The sequence below is a fragment of the Anolis sagrei genome, chromosome 2, assembly GCF_037176765.1.
Source record: "Anolis sagrei isolate rAnoSag1 chromosome 2, rAnoSag1.mat, whole genome shotgun sequence".
In the NCBI taxonomy this organism is placed as follows: domain Eukaryota; kingdom Metazoa; phylum Chordata; class Lepidosauria; order Squamata; family Dactyloidae; genus Anolis; species Anolis sagrei.
Window position 1 is genome coordinate 232616283 of NC_090022.1, and position 21073 is coordinate 232637355.

Here is a 21073-nt window from a genome sequence, read left to right on the forward strand (position 1 = left end):
AAATGGCATGTTTCATTATGGTTGATTGCAAAAAGGAGAAGATAAGTATGAAATTATTTTTAATGGAATCCACTTGCTCATCTTGCTAGAAGCACTTACCCGTGATTATATATGCACTTTGACAAGAATGAAGCCTCCACCTTGATTGTCACTCTCTGCCTAATCAAATCCGAGAAAGAAATGTTTCTCAAAAAGATTAGGGTTGTTGTTGTTGTTGTTGTTGTTGTTGTTACGTGATGATATTTTTAATCTATATTTTGGGGAAAAGAATTCTACAGCAGTATACTTACCTAAGATTTTGCCAAGTATGAGTGATTTGACTGAATTGAACTGCGTGTCTGAAGACAGAAAGAACTTGATCTTTTCATTTTGGTTGAGCTTCCATGTTGTTCAATGAGATACACAAGATAGCATAATTGAAGGTAATGCAATTGTAATATGAGGAATAAGAAAGGAAAAGAAAAGAAAAAAAAGATTGTCAATAATGTCTAAAAGAGAGATGCTAAAATGTAATGATATTTATTACATATCGATAACCGTTTTATAAACAAAGTGTCCTATTTGACTCCATAAAAGCCATTCTTTTACAAGAGATGTTGTTTAAACAATTTCAATGTTAAAACAGCATCTCCTTTTAAAAATCCATTTGGGCAGCTCCTTTCATTTCTTGTTAAATGCAGTATAAGTGGCAAAACCTAAATGCTGAAAAGGAAGTATGCATTTTAAGCGATTAAATACTTCTCTGTGAAAGTCCCCATGTCATTACATAATTTTTGTCTTAAAATGCTGATGACAGCACATATCTGTGCTCCACCAGTTCCTAGCCCAATATATTTCAGACTGAGACATTTCTACAATAAGGGCTGCTCATTGTTACTACAATCAGATATGATTTATACAAGCTAATCTTCCAGTTCTCTTAGAAATTGTGTAATGAGGTGGGAATAAACACATTATTTGAGTAACATTTCCATTCATCCTAGAAGTGCATATTCCATTGAATTAACTAAAAGCCTTGAGTTATAAAATATTTTGAAAATCAGGTGCAAGCTATCTGTATTCCATTTTAAAAAAAATCCATAAAATCTACATTCACTCCAATTTTAACAAAGCAGAAAGGAATTGCAAACCATAGATATGGACAAGTGTTGATTGTTCAACAATGTTGAAGTGAGCAACACTGCCCACTGTACATATTCAGACATGTCATTTCTGTCCCTCTTTCAGTTTCACACGTTTTAAGCGGTTCTTAGGGAAAGCCAACTATCCCAATCACAATGTCTGTAGAATAGGTTTTAATATGTAAGCTAGTGAATTAGAAACATTTGAGTGAATTGATCAAGTGGGTTTTAATTGCTAGTTAATCAGGTAAAACTTCATACATTTGCAGGCATATTCAAATTGCATTCCTCCAGCTGTTTGGACTCCAACTCCCAGAACTCTTGATCATTGAACAAGCTGGCTAGGGCATCTGGGAGTTGGAGGCCCAAATAGCTGGAGGGCCGCAGCTTGAGGATGTTAGGCCTAAAGGGTCTAAAGAAAAAATAAAATTATACATTTTTAAAAGTTGCTTTTATGCATCAACAGCCACCGATCCCTTATGTTTGAAAATGAGAGGGAATGGTCTTTTCAACACAGGATTTGTCTTTAAATAAATATATATATTAGGGCTGGGTGGTTTCGTTTCGTTAATTCGTAATTCGTTAATAATTCGTTAATTTTTTCAATTACAAAACGATAACGAACCATTCTGGAGCAATTATTAAAAAAAATGAATTTTCAAAAATGTTTTGTAAATGCTTCATATTTCGAAATTGTATTCGTTTCGTTATTGTTTTGAGGTCGTTTTGTTATTATTTCCGCATGTCTGGGCCAGTTTTATGGTTTAATTAGTGAAAAAAAATTATAATATCACACCAACAGTCAACAAGAGAGGGAGAGGGAAGCTTCAGAAGGTTTTGGAGGTTTTTTAGCGTATTTCGAGGTCGCGCCCGCCATTAACGAATCGATTCGTTATTTTTTCGGAAATCGATTCGTTAATTTTTTACCATTTACGAAATTTCGTAAATATCGAACTTTTTAAAAGGAAAATTTTGTAATTATTTTAAATATCGAAACAAAAAAAACCCCCAAATACAAATCGATTTTAGAAACAAATTTTTCCGTTGTTACCCAGGCCTAATATATATTATATAATATATCTTAATACAGTAATATGGAGTAAAATACACGTATACAATATCTTACAATTATGTACAATATTTAAAAATTGTTGCCTGGTTAACATCATTGTAAAATATGGGCCTCAAGTTTAGTGAGACAGTCTATATGATTAACATCCAAGGCTCTACTCCTATACACACTTAGAATCATAGAATCATAGTTGGAAGAAACCTCATGGGCCATTCAGTCCAACCCCCTGCCAAGAAGCAGGGAAATTGCATTCAAAGCACCCCCGACAGATGACTATCCAGCCTCTGTTACCTATGTGTAACATCAGGGGAGGAACTATGAAAGGAGGAACTGCCCCTCTAAATAAGAATTCTGCTCCTGTCATTAAATTCTCTGATTGTATTTGATATGTACTGTAAACCGACCTGAGTCCCTCGTCGAGGTTGAGAAGGCCGGTATAGAAATCCTCTAAATAAATAAAAATAAATAAATTCTGCTTCATTTCACAAATTTGTAACATTGCAAAGAGTGAAATATACAAAATCATATCTAGGACAGTTACAATCTCAATGTTTAGATTTCCTTGATTTTTTTTGCCTGTTCTTCTTTGAAAGCCAAAACTATATCTGAGAATGTTCAACTGGATTTTTATGTTACTGCAAAGAGGAGACTGAAGGAGAATTTCATTGGAAGGAGCAGATTTTTATTATTATTCTCTCTATATAGCACAACTGCTATGTGTTGGGTTGCTGTAGTTTTTCCGGGCTGCATGGCCATGTTTTAGAAGCATTCTGTCCTGGCATTTCACCTGCATCTATGGCAGGCATCCTCAGAGGTTGTGAGGTCTATGCTATGTGTTCCTTCACTTCCTTGAACACTTCTTTCAAACATAGAAAGCAATTTATTGAAAGACATGTGCTATATTTATTTGATTTGATTTCTTTTAGGGTTTAGGTGATGTAAGGAAGTTATTGAAACTAGGTATATGTATTTGAACTGTTTAACTATTTGTTTGGTAACAGTAGCTGAAAACTAGAACTGGTTGTATTCACTGTGGCGTTGCCAAGGAGACCAGGCAGGAGTGGAAAGTGGGCGGAGCCTAGTGAGAGAAATCTATCTGCGTTTGAAAAGAAGCAGTCAGTTAGGGTTTGGAGTCAGAGTTAGCAGTTGAGAGAGAGAGAGTGGGAAGTAGAGAAGCAGTGTTTGTGAATAGTCAGAGGTTTCTTCAGTTTAGGAAGGCTGAAGGGGAAACCTAATTAGTTTCATTAGTCAGAGAGGACTAAGAGAAGCTTGTTTAGATCACTAGTTAGAAATGAACTAGAGATCTGGGGTTTGATCATGGAAGGATCAAACAGGAAGGCTATTCACCTCAGGAAACATTGTTTAAGAAAGTGCTTCACCACAGTAAAAGTCAATTACAAGTTGTATCATCCAGAAGTGTGAACTGTATTGCAACCAAGTTACATGTAAAGTTCTCAAAGTATTTCCAAGTTTATCAACAGCCTGCAACCATACGCTTTGTTCAAAATAAACTTATTAACTTTTGTTTGAAGACAGTGTCATCTCTATATATCTGCGTCTGGGAACCAGTTCTCATCGGCATTACCTCCCATTGGTGGCAGTTACCTGAATTACATCTATAATTATCTACATCTTTTATAAATTAGCAAACCTTTGGAGATTTAAACAGTATTAGGTGGAATACCTTCGCAGATTGGCCAGTGTTGCTAACCACAGTAAAAGAAATCCAGTGCAAGTTGGCGAAGTGGGATATTTTTACAAATTGGTGTCAGTGGTGTGGCAATCTATCACAAATTGGTGATATTCGATGGTATTAGAATGGTCATTCCTCTTTACAGGTAATAATCTACTATTGCTGCTATTAATGGTTTTTGCATTACCTCCACAAATAGTTTTTCTTCCTCTCTGTTAATCTTCACATGGTGAAGCTGTCCATCAGCCATGCTTCTGAAATTGATGCTAAAGATATCAGGATCTTGATGACTATCTAGCTTGTATCTTATTTGTAAACTTCCTTAATGAACAGAAAAAATGAAATTTTCAGTTGAACTGGTATCTATGTCATACAGTGATAAAATATTTCCATTTTAAAGAAGGACATTTGAAAAATCATTGTGCAAGAATATTTGAATTTTTTTGATAAAATGTTAGATATAAAAGCTACAGATGACTGGAAAACACACAGGGAAAGGGAATCAAATGGCTCAGGATAAAACAAACAATTGTGTCTAAGAAATTAAAGTATGATCGGCAGTACACAAGTTTTCCATTTTATCAGAGGGGCAGCACACTGAACACGAAAATGTGGATTATTCATGACATTGGACAACAAATTGAAAGGAAGAGAATAAACCCATTTGAAATTTTCTGTTGGGGGAGTCCATGGGCTGCCAGAATGACAAAAGTGTCCAGGAGCAAATCAAAATGGCCAAACAGTTGTACTTTAGCCATGTGATGAGATTTTTTTTAAATATGAGGGAATTGGCCTTCTGAAAGGACATAGCCCAGAGGACGCATGAATGTTCGATGTTTTACCATCCTTGTGGGAGGCTCCTCTCAGAAGGATGGTAAAACATTAAACATCAGGGTGACGCCTGGGCAACATAATTGGAGACAGCCAATTCTCTCATACCAGAAGTGACTTGCAGTTTCTCAAGTCACTCCTGATATGGAAAGAAAATCTCATCACATGGTTGAATTACAATGAGATGACAGGAATCATTAAAATGCTTAGAAAAGTAGGTGGTTACAAGAAAAGATGAAGACTATATTGTAAGTACATTGATTCAATGAAGAAAAAAAAATTATTTACTATGTTTTTTTAACCCATCCTTTTCACCCCGAAGGGACCTCAGAGAGGCTTACATAGCTTTCAGCTTCCATGAGCTCAGTAGGGATATTGATCATGGAACTTTCATTCATAGGTTCATCGTAAATCCATGTTAATCTGACATCAATTAAAACAAAGTCTACCTGAAACTTTCAATTAGATTCAGGGTATAGTTTTTATGGTTGAAAAATCACTGATGTGATTGTATTTACTTTATGATCCTATGTTGCTGACACTTATATATCTTTGTCAGTAGATAGGCAGTTCCAAGGCCAGAAGAAAATATTTTGTGATGCATTTTGAAAATGCTAATTCAGATACATGCCATTTTTGCATTTAAAATAAAACAATAAAAGTTGTAAAAATAGAAAAGAAAGTACAGGGTTAGTCAAAATGCATAGGCCAATAAGCCATTCAATTGAATGGCTTATTGGCCTATGCATTTTGACTAACCCTGTATATTCATTTAATAGCACAGGTTTTTTTTAATTTGGTTATCACAAAGTTTTAGTTAGTAAACAACATCATTCTGTGGTGGGACAATTTCTGGATTCAGGCTGGCCTCACTATTTGGGAAACTGCAGCTTGTTTTCAAAACAAATGAAAAAAATATACCCAAATAGCAGTGACCAAAAAATCAAGCATGCAAAAAATCATGTGTTTGGATTGTTGTGAGTTTTTCAGTCTGTATGACATTTGCCATTTCCCATGTTCCCATGTTCCCCACATCTACTCAGTTACATGTTGTAACAACCACATGTCTATTCACTCAGCCCTGAAATGGCTTTTCTTCAAGCAGCAGCTTTCTTTTGTGAAACTATGGTTGTATCGCAGCAAGACTATTGAGCGTGGATGTGACAGACTTAGATTAATTGCTCTGCTGGGGATAAAATCACTAGTCCACCCTGCACAATTTACAATCTATCTTACAGCCGTGCTTCTCATCACAGTTACATCTAAGTTGTTTGCAGTATTAATGTTCTATTTTTTCATTTGTTCTAAAATTAGCTGTCATGTTTTTGTTTCTAATGAAAACCAGTGGCTAAAATTGGCAACTATATCAGAAACAAAACATAAATGACAGATGCATAAAAACTTTATCTTACAGATGAACACTTGTTGAAATATAAATAATTCTGCTCTTTCTTTCTGAAAATATTAAATCCTAGAAACTTCTCTTGGGAAGTGCAGTGGGAATTCAGGATTAGTTGTATGGATGCATAACCTGAAGTTACAGATCTATAATGGATCTGCCTTCACAGTCCCTACAGATGAATAAGTGTGGCACGACTGGCACATTTATAACTACCTCAGCCTACTTTACTGGGCATCAGCCAAGGAAAGGGCAGATGATCCATTATGCTGAAGATCGGGATGTGGGCAGATGATATTTCCTTTCCTTTCCTGACAGCCATTGAGGCTGCAACAAGGAAGTGTGATGGACATTGTCTTTCTGATGGTTGCAGCTTTGGTGGTTGGCAGGTGAGGATTGGGAACATCTCTCCATCAGCTGCTACCTGGTAAAGTGGGGTCACAACTGATGATGAAGAAAGGCCCAAAACAGAGACTATGAAAAACATGAGAGGGTCACCTGCTAATTCTGTAACTATATTGGAGAAAAATAAAAATAAATCATGGTGAACACAGTTCATGGTGAACACAGATTAATTTTGCATATATTTAAGTAACCAAATGTGAGAAATCTGTGAGAGATGGAGAATGATTAGAATAAAACAATCATTATTCTGAACGCTGAGCTGATGTCTCCATTTCCAAGAACACCTCTGCTCTATGTTTTGCATAGTTTGAGAGGCAAATAGCATTCATGTTGTTTCATGACCTATAAACCCCAGAATCACTTTATTTCCTTTGGCATTTCCTTTGGGGAAAAAGAAAGTCCTAGAGGAAGGGACACTGAAAACTCAAGGAGCCAATGATGATGATAATTAGATTTATAACTCCTGCAAAATAACTGAGCTATAGTGGTCAAAGTTCCGTTGTCATCCTATAGTCACATTTCATTTCATTTGTGATTTTGGGGAATGACAAGTAGTGCACCATTAAAACTCTTAAAAAGAAAAAAAACACAATGGCAACAGTATTTCTAAACCTTGTAAATGGTCATACCATTTTTTGCAAGAATAACTGAAAGGTACTCCTTGTAGAAAGAGTTCACATAAAGAAGTAAACTTGGAATCCGTGTTGTTCGAAAGGTAAATGCAATTGCTTCTCTTGTCAAGGTCATGTCAGGATGGAAGGAGGCAGCATGAGAACTGGAGTTCTTGGCTAAACTGTAGGTTTCTTGGAAGTTGTACGTCACTGAAGAGCCAGCTCCAAAATATGCAGAGATCTCTGAAACAATATGCAATTTTGTTTTGTTAACATAATCCAGAAATAAACTGTGACTGACGTCCCTTCTTCTTTCCTATTATAATTATGTTTCCAAGAGAAAGAAAAAAAAATAGAATTACTATTGTTCCACATAGTGCTTAAAAACATTAGTCATGATTGTCAGGGCCTTTTCTTAGGAGCCATTCAGCATGTTTTGGTCAAAGAAAAAAAATCAGTTCTTGCCAATTTATGACAAAGCAACTACAACTTCTGCCTAGACATAGTTTTAGCACACAACTATAAATATGTCTTTTTGAGTGCTGTGAGAAGCCAAAGTGCAATTTATGTAACCTTTGTTACTTGATTTCTAGAGAATTATATTGTTTTATGATTGATAATAGGAAGCATTAAACAATTTGATAAAATAGTAAAAATAACAGCATCCTTTAGATATCTGACATTTTCTAACTTTAAAAGTTCATAGAAATTAGACAGGGCAGAAGGAAGATAATATTTCCTCCCACCCCTGCATGTAACCTGGTCTGTGACAATCAAGATCCCTGTTGCAATTCCTTGTCACAGACTCACTTGCTGGCAGGAGGGAGCTGGAAACATCATCCTCCATGTGTCCTCATCACCAGATGAACATATCTCATTTGCTCAATCCATTATGCTGGGCTTGGGGGCCGAACAAGAAGAGATTACTAAGTTGTGTAGTAGCTAATGTAGTATCTAATGTAGAATATGGACAGTTTTCCTTAAATGTAAGTGAAGTTGGGAGACAAATGAAACAGATGGACAGACAGACAGATCTTGATGTTTTAATATATGCTGCAAATTAAAAGGAGACAGGGCACATATTTTGTCTTAAAATGTGCAATTTTGATGCATTTTCTTTCATTTTCTCCTGCTATTACACTTTCCCAAACACTGCATATTCAGCAGTGAGGTTTAAAATGCTGGCCCACTATACACGATACAATGTATAAGACATTGAGAAGCTGAAGGAAAGTATGATAGTTGCAAAATAGAAACAGAATTCAGAACAATTGGGAGAAGGCAAGGGGGTTGGACACACCTATATCTACCATCATACCTCATGTCATGAGCAAAGTGACTCACAGAAGAAACAAAATAGGTGCAATGGAAAATATTTGGTTCCACCAGGCTAGGCAAGTATATCAGAAAGTTGTGATATTTGTTCTTTGTCCCACGTTTTTAAAAATCCAAACATTTCTGTTGTCCCAGATTCTTTTCTGACCATGTCTGGCAGCACCCACAACATTTTATTCCTATCCTCATGTAGTTTTTGTTTTATTCCCATCCTCAAGTAGTTTTTTTTTTGGTCCAAAACATATTAGAACAAACTCATATTTCTTTTCAACCTCTCTTGCTTTTGAAAAAAAAAATCTTCATCTATAGTGCATTAATGCTATAGTGAAATAACACTTTTTTTTCAGTATAATACTTTTTTAAAAAGAAAAAGAGAAATTTTATAGGCTCCCTTTAGCAAATCATGCGCCAATTTAAAATATTCTAGGTTCTTGTGGGTTTTTTCGGGCTATAGAGCCATGTTCTAGAGGCATTTCTCCTGACGTTTCGCCTGCATCTATGGCAAGCATCCTCAGAGGTAGTGAGGTTCACCTCACTACCTCTGAGGATGCTTGCCATAGATGCAGGCGAAACGTCAGGAGAAATGCCTCTAGAACATGGCTCTATAGCCCGAAAAAACCCACAAGAACCTAGTGATTCCAGCCATGAAAGCCTTCGACAATACATTAAAAATATTCTTTTAGATGAGGCTTAGAAAAGATCCAATAAATTGCTACAAATAGGACTACAAAGAATAGAAAGAATATGTGCAGAAGCAATAGCCAGTAAAATCAAGAAAAAAACAAGGAACCTATATTAAAAGAACTTACATTTCATTAGAAAAATCTGCACATAAAGACTGTTTAATAAAGTGACTTTTCCTCTGAAACAAGGAAAGGAAGAAACCAAGGAAGGAAAAAACTGAAAAGCCCAAGTGTTGTTTAAAAATATGAAGGAAAAAAAAAAACATGAACAACTACCAATCCAAATGGTATGTCTTGATTTCTTTATGGTGCTTGTCAGGAAGGTTAGACCTGTTTCAAAGGGATGCTCGTCTCAAATGAAAGAACAAGTTCATTTTGTAAAGAAGTGTACAATGCACTTAATCCCTTGGAAGACTAATTCAGACAGGTTATCGGCAGTTTGCAGGACTGTCAACTACACCTTCACAGTTTCTGATGCTGGATAAAGATGAACTAAATCAGAAAATGCTCTTTTGAATACACAGGGATAACTTTTGTGAAAATCTAAAGCCATTAATAGCAGAACATGTTCTTCATTAGGCAGAATGAGTTAACCAGCTTAAGTACCAGAGTGCCTTGAACAGCAAATTGCATCATTCTTCCCTGAAAGATGCCTGCACGCTACTCCCCAGGAGAACATTACAGCTCAGAGGTGGTTAAGCCCAATGATAGGATTTGAACAGTTGTGTAGAAGAGAATTTTTCAGTAGGTGGCATTGTCATAAAATCATGTAACAAGCAAAAACTGCTGAAATTCTTTCTCCTACAAACCATTAGAAGTAGATGAGTTGTCTCCAGTTTTCACTCTGACAATCCTATCAACACCACATTTTGGATCTTTTCACATGGGGACTTTTCAGCCCCATTTTTGCAATTTTAGCCAGGCTTGGACGGGGCCTGCTGACCATTATCAAACAATGCTTGGCATCCTGAAGTGGAGGGGAAGCATTGGAAGATGCTTCCTCCTCCACCACAGGGAGGAAACTGTTTTTTGGGTAGCTCCAACAGAGCTACGTGCACTTTCCTCCCCTTTTCCCCATATGGAGGGGGAAGGGGAGGTGACAGGACAACACACATTGCTGTTCTTTCTTTCTCCCATCTGATGGGGACAGGGTCAGGGTGCCAACATGCCATGTCCCATCCCCATCATATGATGAGGGAAGGAGGGAAGGCATGCGGGGTGTGAAGAGGCACCTCGCGTGCCTTCCCTTTCAGTGATGACTGCCAATGAAGGTCCTTAGAATTGAGCTTATTCTGGAGATTAATGAAGGATGCTTTGTCAGCCATGTTTTCCATGAAGGATGGGATGTGATGGCCATGGTAATCTCGGGGATGTCGACATTCCTTTATCTGTCTCAGATTGTTGGGAGTTCAGGCCGTCACTCATAAACCGTGTTCCAAATTAACAATAAGAAGATGGTTTTAAAGGTATAGGTATCCTTACTTCAGATATGCATCATTCAGACTAAAATCCACACTTCACAGATTTTTAAAAAATGCAATTTATGCTTGCCTTTCTTACAGAATGGCCCCGTGTACGCAGAGAAAGTGCAGTCACAAGAGAATCCATTGTATTTCTCTTTGCATTTCCCTCCATTGTGACACATGTTACCATAGCTGCTACAGTGTCCAGGGCAACCTGGTTTTACACCTGGGGTCACATTTGCTCTTTCTTCTAGGTCAATTGCTTCTCCATTTAATTGTAAAGAACGAATACAGCCCAGAAATCCCTTCTGCCTGGATGCTGTCCCACCTGCAAGGGGCATAAAAGCATACATTTAGGAAGTGCATTATTTTGTACTACGTAAACTCTCAGACATTCATCCTGCCTTTGTATGATTATGAGAGCACATCTGACAATATTTAGAAATAGCAGCTGTTCAAATGAATATAATCGAAGTTTCTTTGGCTTTTGTCAAGTAATTACAATAAGCCCCAAAAGGTGTATATGAAAGACAAGGGGGGGGGGGGGTTGTACAGTAGCAGATAACAGGCAAAAGCATTTATTTGCATTATCTCCAAGCAGTGAATATATAAATGTTAAAAGCAAACAAACACGAGCACACTTATCTATTATCATTCCTTTCTCTGGATTTGATAGCATGTCCTTGAAATAGGGACACTTTTAATTTTTTACTAAATATAATAGCTAATAAATAATTCAAAGATGAATTTAGGGCACTAGTGGAGCCTCGGGGGTCAATGTTCTGTCCCTAGCATCCCTAAGCATAAAATTTAAAAAATGTGAAATAATGAAAAAAAAACTTTTAAAACATTGGAATTATAAATCTATGTTGGATTTTGAAAAGCTTTTGTTGTTTTCTAAGATTAAACGGGCAACCAGTGACCTACTTAAAAAGAGAATTGCCATTGTTGGATGTTTTCAGGAGATTTTGGAAGTCAAGCAGAAAGTTAACTGGAAATGATTTCTGCTCACTCTATCTTCTTTTAAAGAAAAACTTTCTTGGGTCTAAAATGGGAGAGCCAAGGAAGCCTGGGGCAAGTTAAAAACAACACCATAGAACAGTGGTTCTCAACCTGTAGGTCCCTAGGTGTTTTGGCCTACAACTTCCAGAAATCCCAGCCAGTTTACCAGCTGTTAGGATTTCTAGGAGTTGAAGGCCAAAAACATCTGGGGACCCCAGGTTGAGAACCACTGCATAGGAGGTGTTGCAGGGGGTTCAAGCTTCCTGGCCTTTTGAAATAGTTAAGATATGGATGACCAGGGGTAAACTATTTAACATGGCTTGCCACAGAGGAAAGGTGTGAGTCTCATTAATCATATCAATAAGAAAAAGGTTTGACGGACCCTGCTTCATTTACATTTGCATTGTTTGAATTCCCATGCAAAACTTTGTAACCATTTGACTTTTTCTTTTTTCATGTCTGGAGTGACTTGAGAGATTGCAAGTCACTTCTGGTGTGAGAGAATTGGCCATCTGTAAGGACGCTGCCCAAGGGATGCCCAGATGTTTTGATGTTTTACTATTCTTGTGGGAGGCTTCTCTTATGTCCCTGCAAGGAGAGCTGGAGCTGACAGAGGGAGCTCATCCGCACTCTCCCTGGATTGGAACCTCCAACCTGTTGGTCTTCAGTCCTGCTGGCACAAGGGCTTAATCCATTGTGCCACCAGGGTTACAATTTGACTAATGTCGCCATAGAAACCCAACTCCCATGTCCTGTTTCTCCTTTCCAAGTGTGTATGAAACTTTTCAAAAATTACCCTGACATGTCAAGATAGTCTTCCTTCCTTGAGAATGATTAATTTAAAGTGTTTTCCTCACATCTTTATTACAGAATTATCAAATGTTAGGAACAAAGCTCCCAAAACATACAGATCTGACTAATAATAATATAATAAAACTTTATTTATACCCCACCACCATCTCCCCGAAGGGACTTGAGGCAGCTTATATGAGGCCAAGCCCGTCAAATACAAATACAACAATACATCAACAAAGCAAACAAGCAAATAAAACAATATAAAATATAACTAAACACATAAGCAATAACACACAGGAGATTTAAGACACTATGGCAGGGCCAGATGTAATTGATTAAAAATTTTAAAACACTGGGCATGTACAGAGTAAGGTATGTCTAAACATGGGGTTTTTAGAAAGTAATGTAGGGAGCTCAATCCAATGGATAAAGTGCTTCAGAGGACATATAGAAGGATATTGATCAGATTGAGTATTATTTCCTTTATTAAGGAAAAGCACACTAGAACAGCCACATTTTCAAGCTCCTCGTAAAGACTGCCAAAGTGGGGTCTTGACTGATATCTTTAGGGAGTGAGTTCCAGGGTTGGGGGGCCACCATAGAGAAGGCCCTCTCCCTCATCCCCACCAATCGTGCTTGCGAAGGGTGCAGAAATGAAAGCAGGGCCTCTCCAGATGATCGAAGAGATCACGTGGGTTCATAAACAGAAATGCAGTCACACAGGTAGGTGGGTCCCAAACCGTCCAGGGCTTTGTAGGTAAGAGCCTGCACCTTGAATTGGGACCGGAAGATGAACGGCAGCCAATGAAGCTCCTTAAACAGGGGGGTTGACCGTTCCCTGTAAGTCACTCCAGTTAGTAACCTGGCTGCTGCCCATTGGACCAACTGAATTTTCTGAGCCATCTTCAAGGGCAGCCCCACATAGAGTGCATTGCAGTAATCCAATCTGGAGGTGACTAAGGTGTGGACCACCATGGTCAGATCCGACTTCATTAGGTATGGTCTCAGCTGGCACATGAGTTTTAGTTGTGCAAAGGCCCTCCCAGCCATCACCGACGCCTGGGCTTTAAGCGTTAGCGATGAGTCTAGGAGGACACCCAAGCTGCGGATCTGTGACTTCAGGGGGGTGCAACCCCATCAAGCACAGGTTGCCACCCTATACCCCGATCCGGCTTACGATCGACCTGGAGGATCTCTGGCTTGTTGGGATTGATCCTCAGTTTATTCATCCTCATCCAGACAGTCACAGCAGTCAGGCACTCATCCAGCACCCGAGGGACTTCCTTGGAATTAGGTGGAAAGGAGTAGTAGAGTTGGGCATAATCTGCATAGAGATGGCACCCAACTCCAAAACTCCAGATGACTTCTCCCAGCATGTAGATGTTAAAAAGCATGGGGGGACAGAATGGAACCTTTTGAGACCCACAGGTCAAAGGCCAGGGGTCCGAGCAGGTGTCCCCCAGCTTCACCATCTGGGAGTGGCCCTCCAGGAAGGGCCGGAGCCACGACAGAGCCATGCCCCCAAGACCCATCCCAGAGAGCCCCAAGACCCATCCCGGAGGATTATATAACCACAGTAGATTGAAACGTTTGAGAAGATTGTTGATTTTTATACAAAACATGTAAACATTTAATGCATTGAATGATCATTGAAGAGGCAAATATTCCCCAAAGCAGAGGTACTTTCAGTATTAGCCATAGAAAATACACTTAGCCAAGTCAAATTGATCAAATGGGCACACAGTATTTCTATTTTGTTAAATTTACAAATGTATGATTTAGAATGTATATATTCAAGCAAAAGTCATTTTGGAACAGTTCTCCTTCAATGTACTTGAAAGAGTAATTGCATAGATCTTTTGAGGATAGAGAGCTGCAGAAGTTTTGATGGATAATGTTTCAATTTGCATCAAGCACCTTAAAAAACTAGAAAAGAGGACAGGACCTTTCCAGAGAAAATGAAAAGTGAAAACTCTTGGAAATGTAATGAGAAAAGGTTCAAATTCTTCATCTCATCAGCTTCTCTATGTCACACAGTAGCTTTTTAAAATATGTATGTCTGAAAGAACACATGGACACAATTTCTAAAACAATGGGATAAAATAATTGACTGAAATATCCACAACACAGTAGCATAAGAGTGATGAAAATGGTTAATTCTCAAGAGGCTGCAGAGTTGTAGAATCATATTGAATCACTGGGAAACAAGTCATGTTATAGTGTTATACATGTTGCACAAAATTCTCTTTTGTTTGCATCTAGACAATACCTGAAAATGGGTGTCCTAAAACTGTTCAGATGAGTATCACATTTTGCTTTGAGCAAGTGCTGCTTGACCTCTTTTTTCATTTATTACCACAACTTTTCAAAGTTCTTTCTATCTTGAAAAATGTATGGACTATTTTACTGTCTTTCTCAAACCCACTGGTTTGGAGATCTGAACACAATAGTTTGGTTGAACAGGTCAATGTAAAGTGACACTAAAATACAGCCTACAAAACAATGCCTTTGTAAAACCACAAGTGGGAAAACCTGACTGTGCATTGATGTTCTTCTGTTCCAAGGGTACCAGAAGTGAAATTGCCTCCCTTTATCCCATCACTGATCCTGTAATAATTCAGTTCAATAGCAACCAGAGGTGGAAAAAGCTATTTCTGTTCTCCCTCTTCCTGTTAAAACAAGGCACTCAAGGAGCTTGGAAGCATGTTCTTTGCCTAACATAAGGATTGTACTTCTCACAGGATTATGACAGGGTGATTCTCATTTTAAACACTGTAATCACTTCCCATGCACCTTATTTCATTGCAAATTGCCAGGTTTCACCCCCTCCACACACACACACACACACACACACACACACACTCTTTGCTAGTGTCACATCACAAAAATTTAGTGGCAGCAGCAGGTGGCTCAAAATCCATACTTGAAATGTAAGAAAAGAGGAAAATGTGAATATATATAACTTAAAAGTGGACATTTTTAGCAGGTATAGGGAACCTTTAGCTGAAGCACTCTCTCCATCTAACTGGCAGGTTAGTACTACTGTTATCTCCACAGAGTTATTTCACAGAGTTATTTTTATTAGTGATCAGAGATAAGCAATGAGAGTGTAATTTAAGGCCCTTGAACTTATTGTGTAGAATTGATCTCAGATATTTTTCACCTGAGAAATTTACATTAGATCGAGCACTATTTTGCAACCAAAAAACCTGTTACATAAAACTGACTAAAGCAGAGGTTTCTATGAAATTATTCAACTGCATCTATTTTTAAAAATAATTCATTAAATTCTCATTTTCCTTAAAATGTAGAGGTCCTAGGTTCAGTTTTGGCTACTGAAATTTTCTATTGCATGTTGTGCATTTGCCATTTTCACATGTATTCAATTAAGTGCCTTGTTTCTAATTCTTGCATATTTATCATAGTAATAACAATACTACTTTAATCATAATCATTTGATCTCATCTTGTCAATAATCAAGAGGCAGTAAATAAAACCCTCACCAGACTTACCAACAAAAAGCTGACTATTGAGCTGCAAACGAATATGCCCATCAGGTGGAGCTGTATGAATCCTTTGAGGGAGCTGATCTACTTGCAAAGATGCTTCTTTGATGTTTCTTTCAGCCTTCACATAGTGCCACTGGTTGTCATTTAAAGGAGTGGGTGACTGCACTATGATTTCATTTGCCCCATTCCCCACATCAAATGAGAGTGTCACTTCGGTTGGTGCTAGAAAGAGAAAAGATACCTAAGAGAGTTGAGAATCTTGGGTCACCAAAACACATCTTTGCACAGAACATATATTTCCATCTTCTCTTCTGTCTGGGGGGCAATAGCATGCTAAAGTTATGATTTCTTCAAAGTTCTTTTTTAAAAAAGCAATCTTCTAGGAAATAAAACTCCTTAACAATCTTTGAAAGTTATGTTAGTTGTGGAACATTATAAGAGAATACTGTAACATGAACACTGAACTGCAATTGTATTTCAGTACTAAGCGAAACTAAAAGAGAAAATATACCTGATTCATCTAATTAGCTACATTATTGTAAAATATAAAAAAATCCCTGGTGCTGTGAGCATCAAACGTTATGTACAATATAGTAAGCAAACAAATGAATGAGTGAATAAATAAACAAAATTATTCTAGCTGCTGTCATATACCCAGGAATTATGTACCAACAATTCATGTCCACTTTCTTGTCTTCCATGCACTCATTGTCTCAATACACTATATAACATGTGCATGCAAATATTCTCTCTATGTAATTATTCTGTGCAGAGAGAAATGCCGATTTACTTCAGTAATGAATGAAGTGTCACTTTCAAGCAGTCATTCTGAAGCTGGTTTTGTGGGTTTATGGCTTAGAGTCACTTGAAACAACCAAAAACTGGATAGGAATTTCTGGATACTCTCAATTTTGGTATTTATTCCAGCTTTTTAGGGCCTAATTGAAAGCTAATTCTTGAACCATTTGAAGTTGCCAGCTCCTGTTCACATAGAAGCAAGGGGCAGTGACAGTGGATGCAGAGTGAGGATGATCTCACGTCACTTCTTTAAGCTCACTGTGTGTGATTCCCTGCCATGAGAAGAAAAAGGCAATTATGCACTACTATTCTGAATGCTTGGTCTTTGTGGTCCATTTGTTCTTAGAATAGAGTTGAGCAACTGAGGCATGTCATAGGGACAATTATCTGCCATTTAAACTGTCTAAGGGCCACATTGACTGATTAAAATGTCAATGTCACCAAATCTTCTGGTTTTGAAATAGGATTATGATATTAAACGGTATGTGTGTGGGAGGGGAAACCACATAAAATGCAAAATTCTGCACCTGGAGGCTTTTACAAGATACAACTCATGCTTTATTTTGACCAAAAGGGGTCCAGGGTATTTGGAAGGGCTAAAAAACATCATTGGAATTGGGGATGGGGTGAGGTGAAGTATTGTTTTGTTTCTCCTAGTCTTAAAGGTACCCTATGGAAAGTTATTCTAAAAATCGAAAATCCTTTTGCAGATATAGGTACACTTAAAATAAGGAAAAAAACTGAAGGATTGGGAGATTCTGTGCCACTCAGAATATGTGCACTCAACACCAGAGAATGTTTGCTAGTCAAAAATACAATGCAATTGAGAGCTCATGTTTATTCAGCATTCTGCATTGTTTGCTCTGGAAAAGGCTTTCAGCAATTTCCTATGCACTTCATGCAGCTTTGGAGATAAGTTGAAAGCATACAGTGGACTGACCTACATGGCATTTTTGCATTTGTGGGTCACAAAAGTGTGCATATTCATAAATATAAAGGAATGTATATGTAGAACACCTCCTTCTACTAATCTGGAAAGAGATGCAATATGACTGAGAGACAATAAGATATCTGTAGATTTTGATTGATGAGTTTTAAATCTTTCAGTTTATGTCAAACAAAAAGTGAAAAGAAAGCAGTATACACAGGATTCTTATAATATGTTAAAGACTAATGGAGAAAATGAATTGGAATTTCCCTTCCTATTCCCCTCCACTCCCAGTGCTCCCTGTCTCTCACCAAGTGTAGGAAAACAAGTGAGTCTTGTGTCAAGGCCGGAGCTCACCATGAATGGGAATGTGGGGAAATGAGGAACTGCCATGCTGTGTCTCCATGCCACCCAAGCCCAGGAAACAGAATGGCAGTGGGGAAGTTATATTCAGTTCTGAATTCTGGGCAAGAATTTGGACTTTCATCTGACAAAGGGTATTGCAGGGCAAGGTAGCATTTTGGAGGCTTTGTCATGCGTTACCACAGATCAGTTTTATCATTGATATCTGGCCAATGTAGGGCTGATCCACATCTACACTGACTTAAGTGCAGATAAGGATCTGGAAGTAGACTTGGGCCCTGTCTACTTCCAGAAAGAATCCATCATATATATATAGAATCATAGAATCATAGAATCAAAGAGTTGGAAGAGATCTCATGGGCCATCCAGTCCAACCCCCTACCAAGAAGCAGGAATATTGCATTCAAATCACCCCTGACAAATGGCCATCCAGCCTCTGCTTAAAAGCTTCCAAAGAAGGAGCCTCCACCACACTCCGGGGCAGAGAGTTCCACTGCTGAACGGCTCTCACAGTCAGGAAGTTCTTCCTAATGTTCAGATGGAATCTCCTCTCGTGTAGTTTGAAGCCATTGTTCCGCGTCCTAGTCTCCAAGGAAGCAGAAAACAAGCTTGCTCCCTCCTCCCTGTGGCTTCCTCTCACATATTTGTACATGGCTATCATATCTCCTCTCATCCTTCTCTTCTTCAGGCTAAACATGCCCAGTTCCCTAAGCCGCTCCTCATAGGGCTTGTTCTCCAGACCCTTGATCGTTTTAGTTGCCTTCCTCTGGACACATTCCAGTTTATCAATATCTCTCTTGAATTGTGGTGCCCAGAATTGGACACAATATTCCAGATGTGGTCTAACCAAAGCAGAATAGAGGGGTAGCATTACTTCCTTAGATCTAGACACTATGCTCCTATTGATGCAGGCCAAAATCCCATTGGCTTTTTTTGCCGCCACATCACATTGTTGGCTCATGTTTAACTTGTTGTCCACGAGGACTCCAAGATCTTTTTCACATGTACTGCTCTCGAGCCAGGCGTCCCCCATTCTGTATCTTTGCATTTCATTTTTTCTGCCAAAGTGGAGTATCTTACATTTGTCACTGTTGAACTTCATTTTGTTAGTTTTGGCCCATCTCTCTAATCTGTCAAGATCGTTTTGAATTCTGCTCCTGTCCTCTGGACTATTGGCTATCCCTCCCAATTTGGTGTCGTCTGCAAACTTGATGATCATGCCTTCTAGCCCTTCATCTAAGTCATTAATAAAGATGTTGAACAGGACCGGGCCCAGGACGGAACCCTGTGGCACTCCACTTGTCACTTCTTTCCAAGATGAAGAGGAAGCATTAGTGAGCACTCTCTGTGTTCGTCCACTTAACCAATTACAGATCCACCTCACCAGAGTTTTGCCTAGCCCACATTGGACTAGTTTCCTTGCCAGAAGGTCATGGGGGACCTTGTCGAAGGCCTTACTGAAATCCAGGTACGCTACATCCACGGCATTCCCCGCATCAACCCAGCTTGTAGCTCTATCGAAGAAAGGGATCAGATTAGTCTGGCATGACTTGTTTCTGATAAATCCATGTTGACTATTAGCGATGACTGCATTTGTTTCTAAGTGTTTGCAGACCGCTTCCTTAACAATCTTTTCCAGAATCTTGCCCGGTATTGACGTGAGGCTGACCAGACGGTAGTTGTTTGGGTCATCCTTTTTTCCCTTCTTGAAGATTGGGACCACATTGGCCCTCCTCCAATCTGCTGGAACTTCTCCCGTTCTCCAAGAACTCTCAAAGATGGTTGCCAATGGTTCCGAAATGACTTCCGCTAGTTCCTTCAATACTCTGGGGTGTCGTTGATCTGGCCCTGGGGACTTGAACTCGTTAAGAGCGGCCAGGTATTCCTGGACGACTTCTTTCCCAATTTGGGGTTGGATGTCCTCCAATCCCTCATCCACTCCATCTTACTGAGGTTGAAGACTCTCTTTTTGTGAGAAGACCGAGGCAAAGAAGGCATTAAGTAGTTCTGCCTTTTCCCTATCCCCTGTCAGCATTGCCCCATCTTCTCCTCGAAGAGGTCCTATCGCCTCCTTGTTTTTCCTTTTTCTATTGACATAAGAATAGAAGCCCTTTTTATTGTTTTTAATGTCCCTGGCAAGTCTGAGCTCGTTTTTTGCTTTAGCCTTGCGGACCTTTTCCCTACAGGTGTTGGCTATTTGTTTGAATTCTTCTTTGGTGATTTCTCCCTTTTTCCACTTCTTGTGCATGTCTCTTTTGTGTCTTAGCACAGTTAGAAGTTCTTTGGACATCCATTCTGGCTTCTTTGCACTTGTCCTATTTTTTCTCTTTGTTGGCAAGGTTTGCAATTGCGCCTTGAGTATTTCACTCTTGAGAAATTCCCATCCATCTGTAACTCCCTTGTCTTTTAGTATCTGTGTCCACGGAATGCTGCTCAGCGTTTCCTTCATTTTTTGGAAATCAGCTCTCCTAAAGTCCAAAATGCGGGTTTGACTTGTCTTAGTTTTGGCCTTCCTTTGTACCTCAAATTGCAGGAGCACATGTTCACTTGCCCCTAAGGATCCTACCACTTCGACCGCATCGATCAGGTCCTCCGCATTTGTTAGGATGAGATCAAGAGTAGCCAATCCCCTTGTTGCCTCTTCTACCTTCTGGACCATGAAATTGTCTGCAAGGCAAGCAAGGAATTTGTTGGACCTTGTACTCTTGGCCGAGTTTGTTTTCCAGCAAATATCGGGATAGTTGAAATCGCCCATGACTACTACATCTCTTCTCTGTGCCTGTTTGGTCAACTGTTGGCAGAAGACTTCATCAAGTTCTTCCTCCTGGCTTGGAGGTCTGTAGTAGATTCTTATCCAGATGATTTCAAGCTGGTTTCCCAGATTGCTGTCTTGAATCTCTTCTGTAGCATAAGAGTTTTTGACATATAAGGCTGCTTCACCTCCTCTCCCCTTTGTTCAGTTTCTGTGAAAGAGGTTATACCCCTCGATTCCCAGACATTATGGGTAAAGTAGTGTTCGCAAGGCTGTTGTCCCCCTCCCCCGGTGGACCTAGTTTAAAGTGCGT

At 38.9% G+C, this 21073-nt stretch overlaps 1 protein-coding gene across 2 annotated transcripts in view; it reads right to left on the reverse strand.

Moving 5' to 3' along the window:
• Positions 1 to 21073, reverse strand: part of CNTNAP4 (contactin associated protein family member 4) — a 330423-nt gene that overhangs the window by 17970 nt on the left and 291380 nt on the right. For both annotated transcript variants that reach the window (XM_060762046.2, XM_060762045.2), the window contains exons 17-21: positions 15923 to 16141; positions 10702 to 10941; positions 7151 to 7375; positions 4074 to 4207; positions 291 to 378 (exon numbers count right to left, since the gene is read on the reverse strand). In XM_060762046.2, the coding sequence (XP_060618029.2) occupies positions 291 to 378; positions 4074 to 4207; positions 7151 to 7375; positions 10702 to 10941; positions 15923 to 16141 (906 nt within the window). The remainder of the gene's footprint in view (positions 1 to 290; positions 379 to 4073; positions 4208 to 7150; positions 7376 to 10701; positions 10942 to 15922; positions 16142 to 21073) is intronic.